Here is a 19,280-nt window from a genome sequence, read left to right on the forward strand (position 1 = left end):
ATGAGTAACCTGGGGAAGAGTTCTTTAGTAATAGGGAATGTGTATAAAACATCTACCCCAATTGTTTCACTCTACAGATCCCGACAAACTATCCTTGAATAGTAAAACAAAAAAAAAAGAAACAGGAGGTTAAGTCAATTTATCAACTGGGCCAACAATAAAAAAGGAAAGGACAGATGATGAAGAGTGTAAATGCAGAAGGCCCTGAAAGATTAATTCAAGCGGCCAATCAGGGTTCACTTACAGAATCTCCAGGTCCCGCAGAGCTCGGAAGGCACCATCTTCAATGCAGCTAATGTGGTTGTTGTCCAGTTGCCTGTGAACAAAAGACAGAAGTGATAAGACTGTCTGATAATGACATAGGGAAATCACAGCAAAGACTGGGGGGAGACAGCAAAAGAGAAAACGAGAGAGAACGGTTATCAGAGTTTCACCTCTGCAGGTTGCTGTCAAATGGAAACCCAGCTCAACCTGCAGCCACTGCCGGCTCCTGCGGCCTGCGTCAAAGCGAGCCATCCCTCCGTCTCTCCAGACAACATGAGACAGAATGAGCAGGAGGCTGGCTAACTCATAGCCCAGCCCGACTGTCAGCTCTCTGTAAATATTAATTGCATTTTCTCTCTCTCTCTCTCTCTCTCTCTCTCTCTCTCTCTCTCTCTCGCTGGCTCCTCTCTTTCTTTAAGGGCAGAAAAGGGAGTAATTTCATTACATTAGAGCACCCAATCCATTACAAGCTTTTACCGGCTCTGTCACCGAAACAATTTCATTAAAGAAGATGGCCTGTAAATCACTGGAGGTCATGGCGGTGCCCTCGCAGACTCTGCTTTCATTTTCTTTTACTTTAATTTGAAGGCTGGTATCACCCTCACAACTCAAGGCACAAAGTGGGGGAATACATGCAATGAGCTTTAAATTCATTTATGCTTAGCTGATACATTAATGGAAGAATGCGCACATCTGGGTGATTAATCTGTGCTAGAAATGCTTGTCTAGCTTCTAGGTGAAGAGGTGAAAATAGGTACCAGGTTGTTAGGGGAGTGTTGTAAACAATTGTGGTTAAAGACCTGCAACAAAGCAACCTTCCTACTATTGAGAATACAGTATAAATCTCACCACTGAAATGGTGCCTTCTGCATAGGCTATAAAAGGAATAAACATTACAGTTTATGCAACTTGATTTGGACTTACTAAATGACAAATTCTCAGTATATGTGGATTGGCAGCATCATCTTATTCACACTGATCCATGTTCAAGGCTCCTAGTTCACTTAATGCCACATATGATGATGACACCACCATTGTAGGCCTGATTACCTACAATGTTAAGATGGCTTACAGAGAAGAGCTTTGCCTTCTCCCTCAATGTCAGACAAATGAAGAACCTGGTCATAGACTTCAGAAACTAAGAAGCAGACCACACACTGCCTCTTCACTGGCAGGATGCAGTAAATTGAGTCAACAGGTTTAAATTTACTGGAGTTGCTTTCAGTGATGAAATAAAGTGGATAAAACACATCTCAACTACTGCAAAAATACTTATCAAATACTGTGATACACTAGGATGTATGTGGAAGACAGCAATATGATATACTGCACGGTATATTTACCAACTGCAGATGCACAGTGGAGTCCATCCTCACTGGTTATATAATATCTTGGCATGGCATCCGGCCAGCTCAGGACTACTTTTGTTTAGTTCTTGCATAACTCCAGCTGACTTAGAAAGTCAAACTGTATTATTAAAGATTTAAATATGTCTGATGTATTTAAAGTATGGTTTTGTATTTTCTGTCTGTTGTTTATAGTGTACTATACTACTGTCACTAGTCTGCGGGAGACACAGAAGTGAGATTTGTATTGTGCTGTGCACACATAACAATACACATTGAATTTTCAGCTTATGAAATATAAAAATTTATAAAGAGATTAAAATTTTAATTTACCTTAGGTTAAGTAGGTATATACGGTATTAAAAAAAGAATGGCAATCAATTTTTCTCTTGATGCTTTACCCTTAACATCTGTCAATATTATGAACATAAAAGCACCTCAGAGTTAAATGTCTGTTATTTTTGCAAAATCCAGAAAGTAATATCATTTTGTTCAGATGTAATAGATGATGAAACTCACAGTGTGTCCTCCCAATTCAAAATGACACCAAGAAGGTAAAACTATAATAAAATAATGGTCTGTTTATTCACAAAATAAATATAATGGTGTGATCAAAAGAAAGAGAACATAAAGAAAAAACCAACAACATTTTAAAAAATCTGCTGCCTCTCTTGGTTTTTTAACACTGGTCTTGAACCATATTTATTTCATAAGTTTACCATTACTCTTGCCCACCTCCCTGGCATCACAGAAAACTCTTCTTTTCCTATTTACCTTCTATCTCTTTCATATACTAACTTTGTTTTGCCTCTTTGTCTGATGCACAACTATAAGCTGGAATTCAACCAAGTCTATAACAAATCAGATCTATAAAATCATAGTACCCTCTGGTAGACACTAGTATCAATTAGAAATCGTGACAATACTTCTGACAGACAATTTACTCCCCACACCCTTTAAGGATTAGTGGCATTCCCTAAAGTAAAACACTGGTCATGCTATGAACAGTTTTCCACTATTTTTTACATTCTTATAAGTCAATTATTAAAAGGTACCCATTTCATAAGGCACAAAAATTAGGCTCAAACTATCACTACCCACAACCCACTCCAACTGTAAGGGTCATGATATTGTTCATAGTAAAGAGCTTTACCTTATCCATTGGTATGAACTTACACATATTTTTTGGGAAAACAATTTTCATGTTGTGTCCCAGACGGCTGGGGACCCTACCCAGCTGGGACGCCTGGACGGTCCCTGAGATGGATGATACCTCCCCTGGGCCACGAGAGGGCAGCCTCCCAGGTCTGCTTGTGGGCCACTGGACTGGAGCTGGGACGCTCATCCCTACCGGAGGACGTGGCCACCGCCAAAGGGTGCCCGGACGGTTATGAAATCCTGGATGGCAGCACTTCCGCCACACCAGGAAGTGCTGCCGGAAGAAATCCCAGGGGCACCCGGAGTGTTTCCAGGTGCTCTCTTGACACTTCCGCCACACCAGGAAGTGTCGTCAGGGGGAGCACCTGGAGCTCATCCGGGTCAGTTTAAAAGGGGCTGCCTCCCTCCAGTAGACGAGCCGGTGTTGGGAGGAAGGAGACAAAGCTTGTGAGGAGGGGAGAGGAGGTCGGAAAGAGAAAGAGAAAGAGAAAGAGAGAAAGAAGAAAGAGTTGGTGGAGGAAGGCATTGTGGTGCTGTAAGAAAAATAAAGAAGTGTGTTTTGGACATTCTGGTGTCTGTCTGTCTGTCTGTGTCCGGGGGTATGCTTTCCACAATTGTTACACAGAAATGCTTGACAAGTGAAAATACAGCTTCTTAAAATGGCATCATCTGTATACAAGACAAATATGCAGATGATGGTTGCCAACAAAAAATACTTTCATAAAACTAAATAAGACTCTTAGCCACTTTGAAACACTTTACCCTTTTACATTATAGCTGTTTAGAAAAAAATGAACTTTCATGTCATACATGACCAGGCAAATAGCCATCAATTACAAAAAATAGTATGAATAAAAAACATGTACAACAAGTAATGTAAATGCTGCTGCTATACTAAGTATACTTTAAATTAACAAGTGGTGTGACTGGCTAACCCAACTGCCTCCTCCTGAAACTCTCTCCTCTGCTACTGTCTTTTTCAGAGAAGCCAGCTGTACTAACTTCATGCCACCGTTCTTTCAGTACAACTCTCGCTTCATATTCAAAGGACAATTATAAAGACGAGTTACATGTACCCCTATCAACAAATATACATCAAAGATCAACAAATGCTCCCCTGTACAGCTCATGTAATGGTGCCCTCTAATGCCCCTTGAACTCACTGTGCACTTATACCCTGCCCTAATTTTCACAGGTTGAATACGTGCAGTACACCTGATTTGGGATTCTTGTAGATAGCCAAGTAGTGTCACAGTATGGCTCTCCTGGACTCCCATATAATGTCGGGGGTATTGGGGGAAAAAGGTTGACGTCACACCAATGCAACACACCATCTTTCGCTTGCTGACACATGATTCACTCCCATGAATAAATCCATTGTTGTGTAAATAAGGAAGAATGCCATCTGTCTTTTGCTGAACTGTGGATGCTAATCCAAGCTAAAGATTTTTGTCTGAAGATGGGTGATAGGAGTGCCAACAGCATCATGGTTTAGTATGCATATGCAAGACTGTGGAAATTAAAGCAGCATGAATATGATGTGTTTCAATCAGATAACATTCGCACAATTCATCAAATCCTTGTCTGTGTGTAATTGGTATGTTCTCACAATATCTATGAAAGTTCCTCTTTCCATCCACATCCCAAAGATGTGTATGATATTTTAACTGGAGAATGAATACTGGTCTGTTGAGATTGTATGTGTTAAAGCAGAGATGGTCAAAGAAAATTAATGGATGGATGGAAACTGGTATATGCTTTGGTTAAACACTTCCAGACCACAACCTTGTAAGCGTTTTAAAGCACAAAATATTAAGGCCCTCACATACTGCAAAGTCTTTAAAGGGAGTCCAATTGATGGCATCATCAGTGCCTTTAGAAATTAAAAAGCTAAAAGAAAAAGCGCTCCTATGTAGAATGTACAAACACAGTTGTCTTCAATTTCAGAAGTAAAAAAATTGGCCAGTAATTTTAAGATTAAACAATTTCCCACTGAAGTGCAATGGACAAGTGAAAGTGTTTTGATTCAGTCACAAAGAGAAGCCCTGTTTGTTTTAATAAAGATGGCACAACAGAACACTTCAGTCCGCATCACTTAGAGGATGAAGGCACTGGACAGATTGCTGTAGAGAAAGTCAGACTCTCTGCCATACATCTCTCCTTCAGGTCTCACTGTTTGAGATAGTAATTACCTTCAGGCTTCCTCTGAGAGAAAGGGAACAGTGCTGTGATGCCGTTTGTCTTTAAGCCAACACAAAACAAAGCTGATTTGCCCAAATGGCCGCGACTCTGAAGCCTTATTTGAATGTTTGACAGTTCCGCCTGCTCATACATTACTGCACTGGAAAGTACTGCATATTAGATATATTGCAGTTATATGACAGGCCTGCAGCTTATAATAAAAGTCACTGCTCTTTTAAGATGGAAGGGAATAAAAAAAAGCAGGAATAAAAAAGCAGGCTTGATGACGCTAGGCTTTAAACAAATTAGGGCAGGTGGTTGCTTGCTACCAAATATCGTAAAATATAATTCACATCCTATTAAAAGTAAGAAGGCAGCCATTCAATTAAATCCATTCCTAACACTCTTCTCTGAAAACAGACTGCAATAACAATCCTAATAGTGACTGCGATATTTGCAATTATAACTCACATTTTGATATTAAAGCATTTTCAATTAATTTTGTCTTAGAAGTGTATGATTCTCTCAGCCTATATGTTTGTTATATGGCTTTATTTTTGCTGCTGGACTATAATGGTTTATGAGACATACGATGTTTGAGAATTAATATCTATCTGCTCTGCTGTGTTTTCCATGAATCTCTAACCTTTTTGTCTCCAAGTGGCATTAATTGAGTACATAAGGTGGAGTTTTTTTCAACTTTATTGCCAAGTGTAATAGTTCCTAGAATTTTCTCTTAATGTTCCATCCATACATATATCAAGGTAAATGCACTTACACAACATGATATACAATACATCCATCCATCCAGTATCCAGCCCTCTACATCCCAACTACAGGGTCACGGGGGTCTGCTGGAGCCAATCCCAGCCAACACAGGGTACAAGGAAGGAAACAAACCCCGGGCAGGGCGCCAGCCCACCGCAGGGCGCACACACACACCCACACACCAAGCACACACTAGGGACAATTTAGGATCACCAATGCACCTAACCTGCATGTCTTTGGACTGTGGGAGGAAACCGGAGCACCCGGAGGAAACCCACACAGACACGGGGAGAACATGCAAACTCCATGCAGGGAGGACCCGGGAAGCGAACCCGGGTTTCTAACTGAAAGGCAGCAGCGCAACCCACTGCGCCACCATGCTGCCCATGTACAATACATGCCACCACCAAAATAATTAATATAAAGTAGTACTGAAAATTCTATTGCACAAAACACATGTATATAAAACAATAGGAAGATGAAGTTTAGAAATCAGGAAAAGATAGAGTTGAATCAGAGACTGGGCTTAGCCATAGTGAAAGCAGTAATAGAGAAGCTCTTTCAAGCCCACAATCTTTTTTGCTTTCCAAATAACAAACTGCAGTTTATGTTTTGAGTGAGAAGATGCATTTCCATACAAGACTGTTACGGAAAAGGAGAGGATACATTCAATAACAGCTCTATAAAACCGTACAATCACTGATTTGGATAGGTTAAACTTTTTAAACTGAAGGACAGTAAAAAAACATCTACTGATGAGCTTTCTTGATAAGAGCGGTTATGTTTTCATCTCAGTTCAGACTGTGACAAATAGCTGTGCCAAGAAATTTAAATGATTCTGCTCTGTTCACAGTGACACAATTTATAACTAGGGATGTAGGAGGTGAGGAGTGTTTCCTAAAATCCACAATAATTTCTACTGTTTTCAAGAATTTTGAAATAACATTGTTGAGGGTACACCAACTGGGCAGGCAATCCATCTTCCTCTGATATAGCATCTTGTTCCCATCTGTGATCTGGCTAATCAGGGTGGTGTCATCTGCAAATTTCAGCAGTTTAACAGATGGGTTATTGGAAGTGTAGTCATTGGTGTAGAGGGAGCAAAAGGAAAGGAGACAGAACACAGCTCTGAGGGAACCCTGTGTGCAGGCTCAAGAACCCTGACTGATGCTCGCCCATCTTTACTGTCTGAAGTTTGTTCCTTAGAACATCAGATATCCAGAAATATGTGGCACAGACCTGATTCATAGTGAGAAGTTTGCTAGAAGCTCTAGAATGATTGTACTAAATGCAACATTGAAATCCACAAATATGATCACAAATATACATAAGTGTATGAGATATCTCAATGTGGGGCGGCACGGTGGCGCAGTGGGCTTCCTCCGGGTGCTCCAGTTTCCTCCCACAGTCCAAAGACATGGAGGTTAGGTGCACTGGCGATCCGAAATTGTCCCTAGTGCGTGCTTGGTGTGTGGGTGTGTGTGCCCTGCGGTGGGTTGGCACCCTGCTCGGGGTTTGTTTCCTGCCTTGCACCCTGTGTTGGCTGGGATTGGCTCCAGCAGACCCCCATGAACCTGTAGTTAGGATATAGCGGGTTGGATAATGGATGGATGGATGGATATCTCAATGCTGCAAAAAGTACTGGAGAGTCATATTTACTGCATTCTAAATTGACCTGTTGGCATGGTAACAAAACTGTAGTGGGTCAAGTATCAGGCATTAAAATATCTTCATCATTACAAAGGTCATTGCTACTAACCTGTAATCATTTAGACATTGAAGATTCAAGATAAGAAAATACTTTGTCAGTCCAATCTAAGGAGCTTCAATAAACACAGTATCTGGCCCTGAGCAGATTGGTGCTGAGAGGCAAAAGGTCTACATTGTGGAGAAGGGCTGCACATGAGCACTGATTCGGTGCTATTGTGGGAACATCTAATACATCAGTGTAGCAGTAATCCCTGTGTTACACATGACATCTGCAAGGTACTTGCAACCTACTGAAAGGCAAGCCTTACTTTGCCTCTTCTGGTGTCAAATAAGGCCAAATCTGCCTAAATGGGTATTGTAGGCATTCATAGTATACATTAGTATTCTGGGGGAACTAGCACTTTTATAAATGTACAAGGATTTATAGTAGTCAAGGGCTAGCAATTTAGTCTAGCATATTATTAGTTCATAAAGGAGTGACTGACTCTAGAAGTGACTTCAGTTATAAACTACACAGAGGGTTATAAATGACTCTTCTATGATGTGTTAATGTTAAGTAGGAGCCACAGTAAGGAAGACTAAAAAGTGGTCTAGGATTGACAGGATGAGGTAAAAATAAATTAAAAATAAATAAATAAATGCAGATATGATGATTTTGGGAGTTAAGAAAGTTTGAGTATTTGAGGTGACGGAAAACTAGGTGATAGCATTTCAAATTAGAATACAGTACCCGTGTGATGAGTGCTAGGGAAACATCCATATTCTTTGACAGTTTAGTTCAATCCAACATTAGAAGCTAGTCCTTAATGGTGTGGCAGTGCAGGACAGAGCACAATTATTCACAAATTCCCCTTCAGACATACTTTGCGATAGTTCCCTTTATGAGGCCCGCTGTGTAAAAAAAAGTATCTGTTGAACTACAGAGTTGTATTGTATGATGTCATGCTGCTGACACTGAAATGTGCTGCCATATATGAAACAAAATCAATATTACTTTTCAGGTTATACAAATTATGGAAATTAAAGAAAAACTTTGTTTATTGATTGCTTAGTTTTCTGCTTATTTGGACTATGGCAATTTTCATTTAAAATGTTTCTATATAAAACTGACAAACTTACAGGAACCTTTGACGTTTTTCACAATTACATTTACTATTAAAGACACTATACAAAACAGAATGGTGTGTTGATTTACTGTATACTTTTCAAAATACTTGATATGCTGAAAAGCTTTGTACTGATACTCAACACCAGAAGAACGGTAAACAACTCTTTTGATCAATTTTTCAAAATAGCTTACTTTTCTGATGACAGGAATCATAAAACACTTTGTCAGCACTCATTATAAAAGATTTTTATTTCATATTTTTAGCAATATCTTTCACAACAACTAGTGTTATTAGACTTTTAAGTGAACAACAGTTATTTTGAAGAACCTAGGTGAATAAGACTAGTGGACTTGTTGGGCTTGTGAAGTTCATCTAGGTTGAGGTACTCTTATTGACCACCAGTGGACCCCATTGTCACAGCAGGAGGCCATTCCAGATCCCATTGGCCATAATAATGTAATGAACCTTGGAGTCCAAAAGCACACAAGTCCCAATAAGTGCCAAACGCACTTCTAATAATATCCACTGGAATATCACCATCAAATCCCAGCTAGCAATAAGGACAAACACCAAATCTTTATAAAATAAAAATGCTCTGTAACATCGAGATGCTCCGAAAAACACACAACACATATAATGTCTGTTAAAGGCAAATCCAAAATCAAACATAGTCCCAATACGAAATTCCAGGAATACTTGAAAAACAGCAATAAGTCAAAAAATCCAGTAAATGAGTAAGCACAAACAAAACACAAGAACTCAGCAGTCTGAAGCGCACTCACAATGAACCACCAGAAACTGTGGTAAACACTTCAGATTTACAGAGCTGAGGACAGTTCCTGGTGGTGACCACCCACAAAACACATGGACAAAACCAAAAATAAATAAAGATGCACATAAACATAAAACATAAAAATGAACAAAAAGAGATATAAAACATAAATCTGAACCCCAGCCAGAGGAGGAATCCTGGCTGAAACATCACAAATCTAAGCTCTATTGTGGTGTTTGAGTTTCCCCAGATAGCCAGGAAGCAATGTTTTGTGGCATCACGCGCATACTGGAGAGGACCCCCAATCTGGATTTCTCCACTACACCTTTGTAGTGAGGCTAACCTGCAAGGATCAGTGGTGCTTCTAAGGATGAGTTCTACCAATATGACATCAATGACTAATGATATCAGCCAGGACCCCAAAGTGCTCGTAGCAGGGTAGGTGATTGGGGTACAATATAAAAAGGCCTTGCTTGCTTTTCTCAGGGAACTTGGGGTTGGGAGATTACTGGAGACAAAAAGCTCAGCTGGTCAGAGGTAGGAAGTAGAGTCACGGTATTGGAAGGTAAGGAGGTAATACATGTAACAGAGTAGCCAGGGGCCACTGATATTTAGTTAGACCTTGGGGGCAGAGATGTTTATAATTATTTCTGTTTTTGTTGTATTTTGCTGTGTATTACTTATTTAGGTTTTGTTATTAAAGCTATTTTTTAAATCATTTTTGGACTCTAGTGATGGTGTTTCAGGTTGTAGGACTTCCCCTACAGGCCACAGGCTGAATTGTTCCTATCAGAATTGTTCTAATGTTTATTCCCTTCAGTAACAGTGACATCTTCAACCTATGGCTAGTAATGCTTACGCTGGATAACAGTAAGTGTATGATATACCTCATGGTAATCAGGGAGTCCCAAATGAATAATTCTTTCTTGGGCAATTGATGTGCCACTTTCTCCAATTCCTAAGGAAAAACAGACTTGATAAGACCTACCTAACTCTGACATTATTACTGAAAGCCTCAACATTTTATAAGGAAGATTGCCATCAAGCCCAATAAAGGATAAATCAGGATGCATAAAAGTTACCAAAAACTGCTGACAGTTTCTCTTTGCCAAGCTAGCTATAACAGGTCCACTCAACCAAACACAGTATGTCTTAGATGGAGCCATTAGGGCAGACAGAGTGCAGTGCTTGTTTTTATAGTCTATTCTTTATGAATCCCATGTTTGAATTGCACTGTTTTGTTGTTTTCATTTGATTTTGTTTTTTGTAATGCACACATTAAAAGCTCACTAACACACAGTACGGTGACAGGAATACAGTACCTCTGAACAAAAGGACTACATTAAACATAAGGAAAAAAATGGCAAAATCAATAAGAACTCAGAGGCTGTGCTGATGTAAATGATAAGCAGCAAAGATCTTTCCATTCTTATCTGCTGAAATTAAAGAAGGTAGTGTCACTACCCAGTGATGTCAGCAATGATTCTAAATCTGTCTTTAAGAGCAGCTCCCTTGCTGCTAGGAAGCCTATCCACCTCTTAATAATCAAGTGAAGACAACTGATATAGAAACCTGATTCTATTAGTTCCTTTCATGACAGAGCATACCATTGGTGTCTGCTTCAGCTCATACATATACTGTAGAATAGCTTTACTCTGTTTTTATCAGTAATACATTTTTACCAAAAAAACTTACAACTGTTTCCATACTCAAACAATTTGAGACCTATGGATTATGTTGGTTGCTCAGGGTCAGGTCTACAGTAGAAACAGAAGGAGTGAAATAAGAACATGAGAACATTACAAAAACATTTGACAAAAACAGGCTATTCTCAATCCTATACACCTAAGTCCTCCAAAACAACATCAAGTTGAGTTTCAAATTTCTTTAGCCTTATTATCTACTACACTACTTGGTAATTTATTCCATGAGTCTATGGTTCTCAGTGTGAAGAAAAAATTCCTAACTTTGTGTGAAATTGATCTTTAACAAGTTTCCAACTGTGCCACCATGTTCTTTATGAATTTATTTGAAAGTAATGATCTCAATAAAATGTACTCATTTCTTTCATAATTTAAAACACTTCAATTATGGTTTACCAATTGAATTAAAATGAAATTCTTTGCACAGCGTGTAGTTTATTTCTGGTTGGGTGGCATGGTTTATTTCATTTTAAAACATCTTTGACCAGAACATATCATTCAGTTCACCAATCTCACCAATACTACGGAACTAATTTCTTCAAAATAACTTCAAAACAAGATTTAAAATTCCTAAAGTCCTATTCTCCACCATGTGTCTATTGTTCTTTATGCTGTAAATGCCAGAGAGGAAGGACATCCTGACGTCCTGTCATGGAGGATAATTTCTTGCCTGGAAAGGGAGGCCAGAATAGAAGAACAGACAAGCATGACGGCTGGATGAGGAAATGGCTTCTTGCCCAACTGGAATTATTTAAATGATGACATAAGACAGGTGGCAGTGGTCATTTAGTGGGATCCCAGTTTGGACACTCTCTGGTATTCACGGGAGTTGGAGTCTGGAAGTGCAACTCTGACAGGGTCCCTATGAGCCATTAGAGGATGCTGTCGGAGGGAGATCTCCCTGGTTTGCATATGAGGTTCCAAGAGGATACGCTGAAGCACAAAAGGCATTCCCTGGTCAAGCTTAAAAGGTGTAAGAGTCGGGAGGCAGCGGGCAACACTCTTGGAAAAAGGAAGGAGGAAGAAGTTGAATATACTTGATACTGCTGACAGATCTTTGCATGTGTGTGTATTGAAAAGGTTTGGTGGATTCATCCAGCAGAATTGTGCTGGGCGATATTGTGTCTGGAGGCTCAGTAGCACCCCCTGGTGGCTACAGTGTGAATAAAACCTTTCTAATATTTGTGCTGAATTTGCCCTTAAAAAATAAGTTTACTTAGGTTGTTGCCATGTGGTTTCGAAATCACATCCTTTGATTTTTGTTTAAAAGCCCACTAAGTCTCTCCTTCAAAATACATGACTGTCCCTTACCCTTTCCTGTGAACTGTGCTTCCTTATTTCCAACTAGAATAAACTTTCCTTTAATTTCTACTGATGTCTGTGATTGGGTGATAACTGCAGTTATTTGTTTGGGTTAACATCACTAACACTTTAAGAAATATAAAAACCTACATTTACACTCCAAAACAGCAAGAAAAAAATCTCTTTTGTCAGGCTCCTTTAAAAAAATCTGCTGCCGTTTTGTCTCCTTTTTCTTGCCAGAACTGTAGATTCTGTTCGCTTATATTTTCTTTCTGCTGGACTGACATGATTAATCATATGATCTGTACCCAGTATGGGTCAAAGGTCAACATATAAGGTCATTAGCCAGATGGTGCTACCTGCTGGTGACCTCAGTTAAAATTTCATTCTAGTCAGCTCTCATTTAAAGTGCCAGGCATCAATGCCATCTTTCCTGTTAGTTAATCTACAGTAAGTACGCAGGATGTAAGTGCATCAACCCACAGAGTCATATGGTAAGACAGGCTAAGACTGGCCTCATGTTAAAATATATGTAAGCAATTGGAATAATTATATATACCATGTTTTGTTTAGCTATATTTGCAGTAGACACTACATTTGGTGGATTGGAAGCTACTTAAAGGCAATTTATTTGTTACAGAATAACTTGGGCTGGATTAAGATATAACTACTCAATGGAAGTTGACGCTAGAAAGCAATCAGTATTAAAAATAAAATTTAGGACCCCTAGCAAATTAACCATTGAGCACTACATAGCCTCGCAGAGTGAGACGGATAATACATATGTCTGGAGACGACCATGAGTGAGTTATGCTTAAAAGTGGGTGGGAACAGTTAGACGACTCAGTGAGTGTCACATTTCTAAACCAATCAAATGTCTCATGAAAATGGTGGTGATTTTCAACTGCAAAGAGCAATGGTGTTCTAGTTAACCTGGTTCAGGCAATCTTTTAATCACAAATAACTATCTACAGCCGAATAGTCTCCTAAAAAGACCACTATTAAGTACATAAACGTTTGTCACGTGAGTGGAGAGTACATTACATTTGTTAAAAATAATCATAACTTTTTGCAAGGGAAAAGCGTTTCTGTAAAATCAGATTGCACATTGGCATTCAAAAGCATCAAGAGACTAGTGGTATAGAGTAAGTGAACAATACGTTGTTATAGATGGTGTGCATGCTCTCTGTTCACAGTTACAACATTAGAGCTGAAAGAATTTGGCAGCTACATTCATGAACTTATGAATTGCAAACTGTGCATGTAAATTAAACGTTGTGTCACATTAAGTCAAAAGGTTGCGAAAAGGGCTGCTGTTAAGAGAGTTGATAGTGAAGAGACATAGAAGGTACAGATTTCAGTACTCAAACCATCCATATCGCTAAACGTGCCTAAAGATATTGATACCACTCCAGCAGAATCAGAGATGAGGCTGCACAGCATTAACCTTCTGATTGCATGTCTAAACAAATAACGAAATTTAACATTATTTTCTAATTGTAAATGAAAACATGCCATGCAAGAAAATAGCAGGCCGCAATGCTTATCTAGTCTATTTGCTGTTGTTACACCATATAATGATGCAATAGTCAAAATGACAGAAAGATATTCTAGCAGACAGAAACACTTCTGAAACACATGGGGCCATAATACCTACAGTGGTCGGTCGGTCGGTCGGTCGGTCGGTCGGTCGGTCTGTCTGTCTGTCTGTCTGTCTGTCTGTCTGTCTGTCCTGGTGCCACACTCTTTAAAATGTTCAAATTAAACATTACAAATTAATAAGTAGGCTTCAAATACCTTGTGTTAATGGTATTCAGAATTGATTACTTCAATCTTAGCTTATTTTCCTTTAGTACCAACTCTTTTGCTTATTTTCTATTTCTCTCTCCCTGTCTTGACATAATTATTTTACATATTTGCCTAATACATGTGTATAAATGGAACACTGCAAAGCCAAACGCAGAATAGAGGGAATTGGGGGTGGGTTTTTAGAAAGGCAGAGACTTTTTAGCAGCAAATATCACAGCTAATAACTACGAAGTTTTTAGCAAGTTGTTATCAAATGTGTGTCCTCATTTGAGAGACTACCACAAGACAGACTAAACGAAAGGAAGGGTATGCACTTCTGTGAAAGACACTTCTGAGTTCTCTTTTAGAATACTATGTGTCGTTTCAAATTTCCATCTTTAAAAGAACACAATAAAATTCTAAGATTCTGAAGAAGAGCTACCAGCTTTATTCCACTAATAAAAGGTATAGATTCAAGATGGAAAATTACTACAGTTTGAGATCAGTGTCTCTGTCTTCACTGAAGAAATTTCCATCAAATTACAAAAAGACACCTTACTGTGAACACTTTGCTAAATAACCATTAGGATCAACTGTTTTACTTTTTATATTTAGCACATATTTTAATAAAGCAAAAAATATTTACAATACATTACAGTACGTATTCACTTTATTATGCCAGCCTACCATTCTCATGTATCTGACTTTTCAATCATTGACATGATTACATGTGTAGCTAATGTCACTTCAAGAAAATAAACAAGTACCAACATTTCATATTTTTTTAATTTAGAAGGACAATGGGTAAGACTAAAGGTCTAAAATTGCTTTGAATTAAGCATAACAATGGGCACAAGCAACCCCTGAGTTGTCACACAAAGCAAAAAACATAGCCAATCAAGGATAGTGTTGTTGTTGGAAAATAGAGTTGATGTAGGCTTACAGGATTGGGAGAAAATAAAATGAAATACAACTAGTCTGAGTCACGATGCATGTATAACACTTGTATAAGTCTGCCACTGATAAAGTATGGCAATCAAACATGCATTTGGGCTTTCACCCTGTATTTGAATAACACAACATCACAGTCATTGTGGTTAAAGGTATGCAATACACTGGATACTGAAGGACTCAAAGAACAACACCTTTTCTGTCCTACAGGAAGCACCTCTTTTTTGATGAATTTGGTTACTCTTGGTTCACTCTGATGTTTCACTCTGTGAGGATCAGTACATGCTGCACAACCTATAAACCTGTGGTTCAATTCAACCAACCTGTGGTCAATGCATTCTAGTGATGGCATTGTAATGGGGTTTGATGGTTTCAAGGCACACACTTCAGACACTTATATAACCTAAGTAATGTCAGACAAAATATTTCAACAGTGCTGTCAGTCAGCTACATCAATTTATGATAGCAAGATAGACATCTGATATTGTTCAGTACCATAAGACTAGGTAGGTCTTAAAATTGTTCCAGGAACCGGACTGTAAATTCAGTTTTGTGCATTGGCCTAAGCAAACATTAGTTTTCAGTCCAAATGTGTATCAGTGCAACTTATCAGATAAGCTATTTGGAGTACAGAACCACTGCCACCTAATTTAAAATAATAATAATGAGCCCCACTGGAACTGACAACATCAATGTGAAACATCTTCCAGAATTGGCTGAGTCCATGCCTGACAATCCAGGCTGTTTTAAATGAAAATGGAAGATCAAGTCTCTATTCAGCAGGTACAAATAATAAAGTAGCCCTTCAGTGTATAGTGTACGTGTATTGCCATGACAATAGTAACAATGGATGTCCACAAAGGGGCCATTTTGAGGACCAGCAGATGAATGTCTATCAAAAGATCATTAAGGATTGTAACCAGGGAAGAAAATGCAAAATGTTTAGGTGAAACTGATAATACCAAAAGATCTTAAATAGCAATACACAAAAGTCTTAGAGATCAATTCACAAGCTTGGACACAGCATGCCATGTGCTACCAACGTTTAACACATCAAATGACTGATGATACAGTGTGCTACTTTCAGGAATGACACCTCAAACAACCAAGTATGGGGTCACAAGAACCCAACCCCACCATACTAGTGCCCACTAGAAAAAAAATCTTGGTAAGCAAATATAATGATAACATTTAATAACATTTAAAATAGTTGTAGTGGAAGGATATTTACAAATAAACCTTATCACAAAAAAAAAGAAAAAATAACAAAGTTGTCTAACAGGGTTAATCTAACATTATGTAATATGTCATTACGGCATTTCAGGAGCTTTTAAAACTTAATAAGTGAATCTTACATTTTTTTTTTATGACGTGCATGCATCTTTAAATAGAAAATAATTTATTTTAAGACTACTAAAAATGTTTATCTGACTTGCCATATGGTATAACAGATTTTCAGAGGGGACTGAAATGCTGTGATTAATAAACAGAGTTTGGCCTTCTCTCTTTTAAAGTTCTGTTTTTAAAGATGTACAGTACATTTATAGATAGTATCACAGATTCAAACCTGACCATGGGTGCAGGTCTAAGCACATTTCACTGAGGCTAGGGATCTGCACTGGCAATCAGAAGGTTGCCAGTTCGAATCCCGTAAATGCCAATAGGGACTCTGCTCTGTTGGGCCCTTGAGCAAGGCCCTTAACCTGCAATTGCTGAACGCTTTGAGTAGTGAGAAAAAGCGCTACATAAATGGAAAGAATTATTATTAGTTCTACTCATGGTCAGGATCATCAGAAACTAATCTTCAAAACCAGGCTATCTCAGACAATTTTTAGAGTATCAGATGCTAGCACATTTGCCTCAAATAATGCTTCTCGCTCACTAGTCATCTTCTTCTTCTTTTGGCTGCTCCCGTTAGGGGTTGCCACAGCAGATCATCCTCTTCCATATCTTTCTGTTCTCTGCATCTTGTTCAGTTACACACATCACACCTGCATGTCCTCTCTCACCACATCCATAAACTTTCGCTTAGGCCTTCCTCTTTTCCTCATCCCTGGCAGCTCTATCCTTAGAATCCTTTTCCCAATATACCCAGCATCTCTCCTCTGCACATGTCCAAACCAACGCAATCTCACCTCTCTGACTTGTCTCCAACTTGAGCTGACCCTCTAATGCTTTGCAGTAAGGAGACTGTGGGTTCACTTCCCGGGTCCTCCCTGTGTGGAGAGCGCTTTGAGTAGTGAGAAAAGCACTATATAAATGTAAAGAATTATTATTATTAATATACTAATTTCTAATCCTGTCCATCCTTGTCACACCCAGTTCAAATCTTAGCATCGTTAACTCTGCCACCTCCAGCTCTGTCTCCAACCCATATACAGTAACATAGCTGGTCTCACTACCGTCCTGTAGACCTTCCCTTTCACTCTTGCTGATACCTGTCTGTCACAAATTACTCCTGACACTCTTCTCCACCCATTTCACCCTGCCTGCACTCTTTTTTTCACCTCTCTTTCACAATCCCCATTACTCTGTACTGTTGATCTCAACTATTTAAACTCATCCACCTTCGCCAACTTTACTCCTTGCATCCTCACCATTCCACTGACCTCCCTCTCATTCACACAAATGTATTCTGTCTTGTTCCTACTGACCTTCATTCCTCTCCTCTCTAGAGCATATCTCCACCTCTTCAGGGTCTCCTCAACCTGCTCCCTACTATCGCTACAGATCACAATGTCATCAGCAAACATCATAGTCCACGGGGATTGCTGTCTAATCTCGTCTCTCAACCTGTCCATCACCATTGCAAATAAGAAAGGGCTCAGAGCCGATCCCTGATGTAATCCTACCTCCAACTTGAATGCATCCATCACTCCTACCTCAGACCTCACTTCTGTCACACTTCCCTCGTACATATCCTGTACAACTCTTACGTACTTCTCTGCCACTCCCGACTTCCTCATACAATACCACAGCTCCTCTTGAGGCACCCTGTCATACGCTTTCTCCAGGTCCACAAAGACGCAATGCAACTCCTTCTGGCCTTCTCTAAATTTCTCCATCAACATCCTCAGAGCAAACATTGCATCAGTGGTGCTCTTTCTTGGCATGAAACCATACTGCTGCTCACTAATCATCACCTCAATTCTTAACCTAACTTCCACTACTCTTTCCCATAAATTGAAGCTGTGGCTCACCAATTTTATCCCCCTGTAGTTACTACAGTCCTGCACATCCCCCTTATTCTTAAATATCGGCATCAGTACACTTCTTCTCCACTCCTCAAGCATCCTCTCACTTTCCAAGATTCCATTAAACAATCTGGTTAAAAACTCCACTGCCATCTCTCCTAAACACCTCCATGCTTCCACATGTATGTCATCTGGACTAACAGCCTTTCCATTTTTCATCCTCTTCATAGCTGTCCTTACTTCTTCCTTGGTAATCCGTTGCACATCCTGATTCACTATCTCCACATCATCCAACCTCTTCTCTCTCTCTTGTTCTCTTCATTCATCAGCCTCTCAAAGTACTCTTTCCATCTGCTCAACACACTCTCCTCACTTATGAGTACGTTTCCATCTTTATCCTTTATCACCCTAACCTGCTGCACATCTTTCCCAGCTCGGTCCCTCTGTCTAGCCCACAGGTCCTTTCTCCCTCCTTAGTGTCCAACCTCTCATACAACTCATCAACAACTTTGCCACCTCTCTCTTCACCTTGCACCTTATCTCCTTGTACTCTTGTCTACATAACCTAAAAAAAACAAGTTTTTGTTTTTCAATATGTTTTCAAATAAGGAGAAACAGCTAGAATGATGGAAAAAATAGAGGCAAGTTGTACAGAAAATACAAATAGAAACTAAGTTTAAATGAGGCTAATGTATATCTACAGGGTTCATTAACCACAGATATTTTAAAAATTATGGAAAGGTGAGAAATAACACAGCTTGCAGATTTATTTTCACCTTTTGTCATGGTTGCTATGTTACATTGTAACAGATGTGGCAACATCCATAATTTGCAAAAGGGAATAAAACTTCTAAGATGTTCCAAAGCATGTTAAGGGGCTATTCTCAGACTGTCTTAAATGAGCAAAAGGAACTTCAGTTATAAATACAAGATGGGCACACTGTCCTACAGCAAACACCCTCTGCAAAGGATTTTGTCATCAACCATGTTTAATCTAATCTTTTTTTGGGAAGGATAATATTTTTAGTGGCGCG

General features: G+C 39.2%; 1 protein-coding gene across 2 annotated transcripts in view; it reads right to left on the reverse strand.

The window, feature by feature from the left end:
- slit3 (slit homolog 3 (Drosophila)) overlaps nt 1–19,280 on the reverse strand; it is a 566,711-nt gene that overhangs the window by 184,707 nt on the left and 362,724 nt on the right. The window contains exons 1-2 of one of the 2 annotated variants that reach the window (XM_051933851.1): nt 435–535; nt 245–316 (exon numbers count right to left, since the gene is read on the reverse strand). Coding sequence is in view for 1 of the 2 variants with exons in the window: in XM_028812973.2 (XP_028668806.1) it covers nt 245–316 (72 nt within the window). In the remaining variant the exon portion in view is untranslated. Of the gene's footprint in view, nt 1–244; nt 317–434; nt 536–19,280 lie in introns of those variants that run through there. The other variant, XM_028812973.2, reaches the window with a different exon arrangement.

Source organism: Erpetoichthys calabaricus, chromosome 11 (genome assembly GCF_900747795.2).
Source record: "Erpetoichthys calabaricus chromosome 11, fErpCal1.3, whole genome shotgun sequence".
NCBI lineage: Eukaryota > Metazoa > Chordata > Cladistia > Polypteriformes > Polypteridae > Erpetoichthys > Erpetoichthys calabaricus.